This window comes from Carex rostrata, chromosome 14 (assembly GCF_964058835.1).
Source record: "Carex rostrata chromosome 14, lpCarRost1.2, whole genome shotgun sequence".
Taxonomy (NCBI): Eukaryota; Viridiplantae; Streptophyta; class Magnoliopsida; order Poales; family Cyperaceae; genus Carex; species Carex rostrata.
Window position 1 is genome coordinate 6,373,479 of NC_135931.1, and position 11,032 is coordinate 6,384,510.

General features: G+C 34.6%; 1 protein-coding gene across 1 annotated transcript; it reads right to left on the reverse strand.

Moving 5' to 3' along the window:
* Positions 1–362: 362 nt before the first annotated feature.
* LOC144565265 (uncharacterized) lies at positions 363–3,865 on the reverse strand. The gene is made up of 5 exons (XM_078314975.1): positions 3,714–3,865; positions 2,590–2,687; positions 2,044–2,144; positions 1,645–1,714; positions 363–886 (listed from the first exon to the last, which is right to left on the reverse strand). Exons 2-5 carry the CDS (start codon positions 2,666–2,668, stop codon positions 669–671), a joined length of 468 nt encoding a protein of 155 aa, XP_078171101.1. The 5' UTR covers positions 2,669–2,687; positions 3,714–3,865; the 3' UTR covers positions 363–668.
* Positions 3,866–11,032: the final 7,167 nt, after the last annotated feature.

Here is an 11,032-nt window from a genome sequence, read left to right on the forward strand (position 1 = left end):
ATATATCATATTTAACTGAATCCGCCTACGGATTTGGACCGGATAATTCGAATTCGTTTACACCCCTAGATTATCAGAGTACCAATAAATTGCATCGAAAATACGTAACTAACTTTAAAAATTGTTTTTAGGTAAATTAATGATTTATTGAGACCTATATTCATAATTTTGCTCTGAGGTTGTGTAAATTGAGAGAATTTTTTGTGGTTGTGTGCAAAGTAGATGTATTAGTACAGATTGGCCAAAGAGCGAATCAGATAGCGCAAAATTGCATAATATATTGAGATTTTGCACGCCACATTTTGGTGAATATAATACTTTCCTCGTTACAAGAAGAGCACAACAAGAAAACAATGCATCAATTAAAGTGTCCGTAAAATTTCTCATCACAACAAATTGTAAACGTATTCAAAGTCCCATTTGAAATATCCTGCATCAATTATTCTTCTGTAGAAACCAATAAAAAAAAAAATGCTTGTGTACATCACTAAATCAGGAATGAATAAAATAATACTAGAAGTGCAACCTGAACTAGGATATGATTATATGAAGTCACACATTATAGAAATGACACCACACCACAGATAACAGGAGCACCATTGCTCCATTCCCCTCAACACTTTCTACTCTGCTTTGGTACACTACAAACACAGTGAAATAGTTGCAGGCTAAAAGGAAAGCTGATTATAATAGTCATCGTCGTCAAACTTGAACCATTTCTTCTCAACCTCTTTCATGTAATCCAAAAACATAAGTATGGAAAAAAGGACGAAGCCACCTGATGACTTTCCAAAGCCGCCACCCCCGCCTCCGCCACCGCCGCCACCTCCGCGGTAGGGAGGAAATCCCCCACCACCTTGGTCTAATTGTGGGCCCACCACCTTGCCTAAAAAAAAACACATTACAAATCTCTTACTCCAAGGCCTTCCAAGAAACAGCTACATTAATCAAAGCTAGCTTGAGCCACCAAACCCCTCTTGAAAATTAAACATGAAACTTAAGAATATTACCCCACATTTTTTTAGTGATATGCAAATGTGCAACTTACTAAATCAAGGTAAGCAAAATAAGTACTGACAATAAGACACCTTGTGTTATTAACTTATTATCCTAGTTCAAGCTAAATCTCCTAATAACTAATAACCTATCCGTGCTAACTTGGAACCAACCCAACAGACAATTCAGTCAGCTTATTTTCACTGTACGAAAGCTTATGAAAAGAAAGGGTCATTGGAAAGAAGACCCAAATTGTGAATATCATCTTTATCACACTGCCCTGACTGCTGGATTTTAATTCTGAAAACCTAAGATATTGATGCTTTTAATTGAAAACACAGAGACACTTTTTTCACTCTGCAAATCCAGTAAAATTCTTGTGTTCAGTTTTACATATCATTTAGTATATAAAAATACCCGATCATTCTAAAACTTGTGCCCGCAAAAGAAGATTATGCGGAGAATATATCTTATAGTCTTAACATAATCATCCAATAGAGTTAAATTAATTGCAACAAACATTGGTATCAATCAGTCCAATGTGAGCATCTACTGTGAGCCTTTGATTATACTGGTTTCTAATTTTTTTTTCCTGATAGCTCTAAGAGATATTTTTAAAGAGAAAAGCTAACAAGAGATATAACATACTTGGAATCCCATTAGGAATGCGGGTTGATTTCCTTTCAACTGTTTGTGTTTGAGTTGCACCAGTTGCAGCCTACGAAATAGAAAAAAAAAAAGATTTTATGTCAATTACAATGCCTAGATGACTACAACTATGTATTGTTTTTATTTTTGTTTACTTCTTTCCCTTTGGATAAACAGTAGCTAACAGAAGCCTATGGACACTGTACCAGTACCTACATACCAGATGCAAGTCTGTGTACAATCTGACCAATGCCATTATGCTGTCACTGGTCATATAACTTGTGGTATTGGCAACAAATCTATGATTGAAGGAAAGCTTTTACCATTGCAGTGGATCGTAACCTAGCTTTATAACTCATGGTATTGGCAAAAAATCTATGATTGAAGAAAAGCTTTTACCGTTGCAGTGGATCGTAACCTAGCTTTAGGAGGGATCACCCTGGCAAATGAAACTGAACTTGGACTTGAAGCATTACGTGCTAGAATTTCCCTCCTTGCACCTTCATTTGTTAAGACAAATAATCATCAGTAAACCAATACTGTTTGAACAGCAATGTGAAAGATAAAATTGAAACAGATAGTAAAAAAGAAAAGGTGAAGATGTTGATTATGACGTTATACCTCAGATTATAGGTCAATATCTTACATCGAGAAAATATAGCTTAAATTGCATAAAGCATATGGTTTCAATGCAATCCATATGTCACATGGTACTTGCATGCATGAGCTTACAAACAAATTTACGACCCAGGTGAAGACATAATGACTAACATGTAAGCTAACATTCTGGTAAGGCATAGTCATGGATTGACTGCAGTTCTTGGGTCTATACCTAAAAGGATCTAAGACTCAATTAAGTCATGACTTTTCATAGCTTAACAGTAATCTAAACAGTAAATAATTTAAAAAAAAAAAATTTAGGAAAATCAACAATGATTCTTTTACCTCCATATCCACTTTGGGGGATTGCAGGTAACACTGGAGATGCACATGGTGCCCCTACTGTATTTACGATAGATGCCATTCTACAAGGATAGGCCACCCTGAACAATTAAGACATGATTCAGTTCGATAAAGTAAGCTCTGTGAAAGAGCATAGTAGTTTCATACAGTGTTTTTCATATTTATAATTCAAGCAACTAACAAGAGTAAATAAAAATTAATATAATCAGTCCTTCAATTCCTTGGGATTACAAACCATATAGGCAACATGGCTGGACAATAATTTAACCATGCTGCCGGTCAGATTTAGAAAAAAAATCAGTTTTTCCATGATTATGGAACACCGCAAAACATATCCAGAGAAGGAAATCCAGAAAATCACAACAATAGAGAGTCGCACGCCTCGTGGCCAGTTTTTGCCACATTTAAAATGTCATCATTTGAATCTCCAAATTCAACCGACACAATTTTAAAAACTAAATTCATGGTTCCTTCACCAATATAATGATATAATGAAAAATTAAAGAAAAAAAGGTCATACAGGGGTTTTCCTTGGTTTTGCCATGGTCAAACCCTAGAGCACCCAAAAATGTCTTATTTCCATTACAACAAGTAATCTAAGCATGTCTACGCTTCTTTGCCTAGTTACTTTAAATATCCCTATAAAGCTTATTTCTAGAAATTAATGGAAAAATTCAAAGAATTTTCAAAACTCCCAAGATCGCCTTTCTCCTTTTCTTCTAGGTCGCAGGTGCTGGCACGCACCTTTCCCTCTTCTCTCTGTCTCTCTCTTATTCTCTTCCCTTCTAACTCTCTCTTCCCCTCTCGTTTTTACCGATAAGTTTAACAAAAAGGCTGTGTGCGTGGATTGAAGAGAGGGAGAGAGAAGGGTTTCGGCAAGTCGTTATTTCATACGAATTGAAGGGCCAAATCGTCGTGATCATTATAGATTTGAATTAAAAATATATATATACATAAAAATTCTCCAAAATAATTATTAATTATCCCAAAAGTTTCTACAAGAACAGAAAAAAAGACTACAATTATTTCTCGAACAAACATAATTGACGTACTTTAGCTTCATAAAGGTAGAAACAAAGTTCGAATTGAGAAAATTCTTGACTTACGGATTCTCTGTTCCCAAAAGAAACAATTCCTGGGCGATTCTCCTTGGGCCTTGGCGTGCTCTTCTCCTCTCCCAAGTATTAACTAATTTGCTAGCTTCTAGGTTGTTCTCTCTTTTCGTTCAAGAAAGGAGAGGAGAAGAAAGAAAGAGGGAGGAAATTTGGTAGCAACTAACTTTTTATATCCTGCTAAATATCTATTCTGACCCCTATAAATGTACAATATTAGATCCCTGACATTTTTTGGCATTAAAAAGTAAATTAATTACGCCGACATACTGATCCTTATATTTGCAAATATATAAGAGGAGTAAAGCTAGCGTGTGACATGCTCACCAAGAAAGTTTGGTGAGCATAACTCCAAAAGTATATCGGATCGACGTTAAATGTCAAATTCAAACCGTTGAAATCCATGTACTTCATGAGTGATGCATATACATGCAAAATTTTGAAAGTTTCGAGTTTATTTGCTACACGGTCAAGTGGTCAAAGAAATAATAAAAATTGAATATATAAAATAACTTATAATAAAATGTTCATTTCTTTGACCACTTGACCGTGTAGCAAATAAACTCGAAACTTTCAAAATTTTGCATATATATGCATCACTCATGAAGTACATGGATTTCAACGGTTTGGATTTGGCATTTGACGTCGATCCGATATACTTTTGGAGTTATGCTCACCAAACTTTCTTGGTGAGCATGTCACACGCTAGCTTTACTCATATAAGAGTCCGTGTGTACCTGAGCTACAATCTAACAAAACAGACGGCTCAGATTAATCTGGATCACATTCGAACATTCGATCCGGTGCCTACTAAAACTATAGAGGTCTGCTTTGGAATTCATGCCAAGTAAAAAGAACGGTTCAGATTTAACACTTGCACCTCAGATACCTGAGGTGATACGGATTCAATATAGAATGGATCGTTTTTTTTTAGGGAAAATTGGTTATTTGCTACTTCAAAACATTCAAATTTGAAAAATGCCATCCCAAACTTTGAAATTGTAAAAATGCTACTCTAAACTTTATTAATTCTTAATTTTGCCACTCCAAATAATTAATGACGAAAATACCCTTCTTCTCCTTCTTCTCCAGCCATGGCACAGGGAGGTTGTACATGATTGGGCGTTCTAGGGTTTGTGCTTACTTTTTAGGTTTATTGATTAAATCGTCTGTATTATTCACCAAGCATAAGGGAGGTTGTAATTTACAGTCTCCAATCGTAAGGGGCTTCTAAAAGTAGAACACTTAGATTATTCTCCAACCGTAAGGGGCTTCTAAAAGCACAAACCCGTAAGGGAGGTTGTAATTTAGGTTTATTGATTAAATTGTCTGGATTATTCTTTGCACCATAGATCTACTTTAGTGTTTATCAAACTTAATTTTAAGTCAGTAATATTCATGCGTTGTCTTGAGATATTGAACAAACACCGCATGCAGATGCGAGCAAAACAAGTTATCAGAAAATATAACTCGAATTTTGATAATTGGTGAAACTAATGAAATGATTTACCAGAACTAATTTTGCTTCACCAGTGGAAATAGTATCATTGATACACTAATGATTTTAAATTAGGGACCATTTTCCATCATGCCACTTGTTATGAGTTTTGGTGTCATTTGGACCTTTCGCCATAGTAGGAGAAGAAGAGGAGGAAAGAGAAGAAGAAGAGGAGAAGGATATTTTCGTCATTAATTATTTGAAGTGGCAAAATTAGAAATTAATAAAGTTTAGAGTGTCATTTTTACAATTTTAAAGTTCGGAATGACATTTTTCAAATTTGAAGGTTTTGGAGTGGCAAATAACCAATTTTCCCTTTTTTTATATGAACCGTCAAACAGTTAAAGACTGAGGCTATGCCGCTATGATGATTTGCAATGTAGTTTTATTTTAATTAAGTACTTGTCTTGAGTCTTGACCAGTGTTGTAAAAAACGTCTGTTTAAGCCAATTAATCCGCTGATTAGTCGTTAGCGGTGATCAAACCGTTATGATTTTTTCCGACTAATTGATTGATTATTCTCGATTATAGCTGATTATTCTCAATTATTTTCGATTAATCACTTGACGATACCCTACCTATCCGACAACGGCATACCGTTATTTACAACACTAGTCTTGACACAAATTCGATATTTGCTATATTAAAGCATGCTAAATATGTGTACATTACAGCTGGAATGAATTTACACTTAGTTCAGAGGATGCTAAATATGTGTGGACGCAATACGGAAAGGGGGTTTATATATAGGCTCTCATCTGAACCAACAATTTATTTTTTGTAGTGTTGGGACTAAAAACCACAAAAAAAAATTGCGAACCGGATTTATCTCAATTTTTTTTGCGGTAATTTGAACTGAAACTGCAAATTTATTTTGCGAAATGGTAGATTTCGAAATATTTTGAAATAGTGGTTAGTTTTTTAAATATTAATAAAAATTTGGGATAATTCATCTAGAAATAAATCTGCTGCGATTCCAAAAGAATCGTACGGAGCCTTTTTTCCCAAATTTTACCGTTAATTTTTTAAACTGCACGGATCTCAAAATCGATTAATTTTCATACACAAATCTTAAAATAAATAAACAGAATTTGAAAAAGCACGCTCGCTGAGATTCTTTAGAATCCCAGAAGATTCATTTCCAATTTGCCAGCTCACTTCACGGACTCGTGAATTCTATGTGACGGTATCACTATTTGATTCTTTTTCCTTTTTTTTTTTGTGCCTAGCTTTGAGCACACGCGTCCGGCGTCTGTATTCTCTCATGTGCTGAAATTTTCCAGCACAGGAGATCTGAACCATCAAAAGCGCCCACAAAGTTATGCCTGGTCTCTCACTTTGTGCTGATCGGGTCAAAGTTTCAAAAAAGACAAGCCACGTGCGTGTACACCCGAATTTTTTATACATATTCAAAAAAATAATTAAATTTAAAAAACTAATCAAAGTTGTATCGGATTTTGAGATCTACTCAAACTTGTAAAATTTTTTTATTTAAATAGAAATATTTATAATTTATTTATTTATTGTATTGCAATATTATAAATATTTAATATGTTTCTTTGAAATAGATGAAATACTATATAATTTAATTTATTAAAAAGACTGCTACAAATAATCCGGATCAACATTTTTAATGCCGTATTTTTTGCTACTGTAAGAAAAATTAATATATATCTTTATGTGTTATTGGAAAAAAAATAAAAATATTTGGATTCTCAGTTATTGATCCTGGTTCAAAAGTCACTTCTAAGTAAATACATAAAATATTGTCATCCTCTAACCGAGTCCAATCTGAAAGGGACCAATCTGAAACCCCATAACGACTTTATTATGCTGACAATACGGACGAGGATCCTGAAGAAAGGGAGGCAGAGGCTAATTGGAATGATAATGGGGATGGTGGGGTATCAGATCACAGTGATGAGGATACTGATATTTCTGTGCTTGGTAGGCAGAAGTGGCCTATATTGGGTTTGAAGAGGCTGATAGCTCTTTTTGAGCAATTTCATGACACATTAGGGTTTGAAGAGGCTGATAGCTCTTTTTTTACGATATGTGAGGTATGTTTGTTAATTTATATTTAATTTTAATTTAATTATTAAATGAGGAGGGTTCAAATGCCTCCATTTTTAAAAACTTAAATAACTCAAAGTTTAAAACTTAAAATTCAAAATAAAACCGTTAGATGTGATCTATGTTATTTTATCTATGTGCTCATAAAAACTTATCACATTTTGATTTTGCTTTTATATGAATCAATAAGTTGAAAAATCAACGTCTAGAAATCATCCACATTAGTATACATTTTTACAAGCTTAAGATGACAACCAAAATAACATTGAAATGCCATAATTTTTTACACGTGCATAGATAAAATGATGTAGTTCATATCCAATGGTTTTATTTTGAATTTTAAGATTTAATTTTTGAGTTATTAAAGTTTTTAAAAATGGAGGCATTTGAACCCTCCTCTTATTAAATTGATGTTGTTTAATTTTTTTTTTTTTTGTAAATTAAAAGGGAGAAAGACATGAATTGTCTGAGGGGATGACATATGACAACAAATATAAGATGAAAGATGCAATTAACCACTGACACATCAAACAAAACAGGGAGATAAAAAATACACACAACAATACCACCAGGCTGAGGTACAAATGTGTTAGCGCCCGGTGCAGGTGGGTGTTGGTTGCAAGGGCTACAGGCTTTGGTAATACTTGGGCCATCACGAAGAATGTGGCTAAGCACACATGCCACACATCGACATCCAGATTAGATCATGCATGGTTGACGTCCGCTATGGTCACCAACTGTATAAAATTGTCATTGGACAAAAATGCTGATATTTCTATCCGGGTAGTCACTGACTTATGCGCTGAAAGGTACAAGGGCATCGTTCCAAAGTACAACAAATTATGGCGTGGTAGAGAGTTAGCAATTTCTCGAGCCTCTGGTAGTTGGGAGGGGTCTAACGGGCTGATTGTCCCTTTGTTGGAGGCAATAAAAATGACAAAACTGAGAACCCAATATAAAATTGTTTCAAAGCCAACCACTAAGCCAGGGTATTTTTTTCATGAGAGCAGCATGGGCATGGGGACCATGTATTGCCGCAGTCGGTCACCTCAGACCCGTCATCAGTATCGATGCTTGTTTCTTGTCTGGGAGATACATGAGTAAGCTGTTAATTGTAACCGGATATGATGCAGAGAACTAGTTAATTCCATTAGCATTTGGACTGGTAGAAAATGAGGATTCTGAGCAAAGGTTTAAATAGTGTTTATCGCGTCATAGCGTGCTGGCTGAAAAAACAACGCTATTCCCAAATAGCATCGCTATAGCGCGGAATAGCGCGCTATAGCGCCGATAGTGCCATAGCTTTTATGGTCCGAAAATGTTATAGCGCACTATTTAGAACCCTGATTTTGAGAATTGGGGATGGTTCATGAAGTGGGTGCCGGAGTTTGTAATTGGGCGAAACAGATACATGTGTGTAGTATCTGACCGACATAAGGGCATAAAAAAATGTTTATTCAAGATGATTTGGGTTGGTGTGAGGAGAAAGGGGAGTGTGCTCACCGCTGCTGCTCTCAACATGTGTTTGAGAATTTTGGAAAGCACACTGAAGATAAGGCTGCTTCCACTTTTTTCAAGGTTATGGTTAAAAAGAAGAAGAGAAGAAGATTGCAAAAAAGACTTGAAGCAATCAGGAGGTGAAATCCTGCTTGGTTAGCTTATCTGGATACATGTGGCAAATATAATGAAAATGATGAGGAAGAATCGCCTAAGCCATGGAAGGTGTATCGAGCTATGGATGATGGATCTCGTTGGGAAATAATGACTAGCAACGGTTCCGAATTGCTCAACAATGTCTTCAAAACTTCTCGTAGGTTTGTATTTTGTAATCCTCTTATTTTTTATTATCGTTTTCTTCATTTAATTGTAATTTTTAATTCCCATAGGTTATCAGTTGCCGCAATCATTGAGGAGACGTTCTACAAGTGTGTCAGTTGGTTTGTTGAAAGGAAAGAGAAGGCTGTGCAATTGCAAGCAACAGATCAGCTTTTTTTTTCATTTGCGTACATAAGAAGTTGGATAAGCACATTGAGAAGGTTAAAAAAATGTCAGCGCTTTCATTCGGCCATCATGGATAATTTATGGTGACCTCACGTGGTGAAAAGATTAATTTTGACATGGAGAATGGTAGATGGGTGCACACGTCTAGCGACTGCAGGTATAAGGTAATTCTGAAGAACGACCATGAGGTGGAATGTCTGTGTCAGAAGCCTCAGATGGTTGGAATACTATGTATTCATGTGATGGCCGTATGTCGTTTAATGTAAAATTATGTTTTATTTAATTTGAAACTTGATATTAGGGACGACATTACTCACTAATGTGTTAACATTATAGGAACTTGGATCCAAATGTCTTCATCAATTACTATTACAACATTTAAACACTCATCGACACATGGAGTGGTGAATTTCATGTGTATGACAATCAATGTGATTAGCCGGTGCATGAAGGAGCGGTCTTAGTTCCAGAGAATTGGTTGGTGAAGTTGGGTAGGAGAAGGCACAACCGCATCCAAATGTGGATGGATGTATTAGAAGGACGACAAAGGGGTCACCAAACCAGCAGAGAAACTCTAGAGAGGAATGCGAAAAGAAGAAGGAATGCTGGAGGAAATACGCAATAAGGTAATTTTTTTTTAAAAAATTTGGCCAGAAACAACTCTATTTTGGCCAGAAACAACTCTGTTTTGTCCAGGAACTGCTCTGTTTCGGTCCAGTTTCGGCCTGTTTTGGCTTTGGCCGAACTATGCACTTTTCTGCATTGCCAGGAACAGCCCAGTTTTGGCCAAGAACAAGCTATTTTGACCGGGAACTGACATTGTTTTTTTTAGAGGTTGCTAAATCAATAATTTTGATGCATTAACAATTATTTTAACATATATATTTATAAATTTTGGCAATTTTGGCCTCTATCGATAAAACAGTACAAATCTAACAATAATACAAATATCTATGATAATTCAATAATATATCACCATTCTTGAATGAATCGGTAAAAAGTCATATAATATACGGTAATTTAGAAAAATAAATTTCTGATTTGGTGCATTTATACTCAATTTTGTCTAAATACAACAATGTAATAATAATAATAATATATTATAATTTTTGGACATTTCTAAATTGGTATATTTCCAAATTGGTAAATTTCTAAATTCTAAATTATAATTCATAATTCTAAATTCTAAATTCTAAATACAATTCACAATTCTAAATTGGTCTAAATACACAAATATTTTGGTACCCAACTAAACTAAACTAAACTACTTAATAAAAATGTATCAACTAAACTAAACTACTATTTTGATCTAATTTACACAAATATTTACAATATACTACTATTCAATAAAAAATGTACACAAATAGTAGTATATTGTAAATTACACAAATATTTACAAATATACTACAATATACTACTATTTTAGTCTAATTTACACAAATATTTACAACATACTGCTATTTAAATAAACTAAACTACACAAATATTACACAAAAATGTACCAACTAAAAACTACAAAAATATTTTAGTCTAATTTATAATATACTACTATTTTGGTACCCAACTAAACTAAACTACTTAATAATAAAATTAAATAACAAATTTTAACTAAAAAAATAATAATAAAAAATTACCTTTTTTACTGTGCTCTGGACGGCTGAACCCTCTGCTGCGCGCTAGGATTGCTTTTACCATAAAAAAAATGAGTGCGCGGAGTGTTATATCGGTTTCTAACACGCAC

Excerpts from the sequence above, each read along its gene's own strand:
- LOC144565265 (XM_078314975.1), bottom strand. The coding sequence starts at position 2,668 with ATGGCATCTATCGTAAATACAGTAGGGGCACCATGTGCATCTCCAGTG. Across the intron at positions 2,145-2,589 it reads CCCCCAAAGTGGATATGGAG|GTGCAAGGAGGGAAATTCTA; the intron begins GTAAAAGAATCA and ends TAACAAATGAAG. Across the intron at positions 1,715-2,043 it reads GGTTACGATCCACTGCAACG|GCTGCAACTGGTGCAACTCA; the intron begins GTAAAAGCTTTT and ends TCTATTTCGTAG.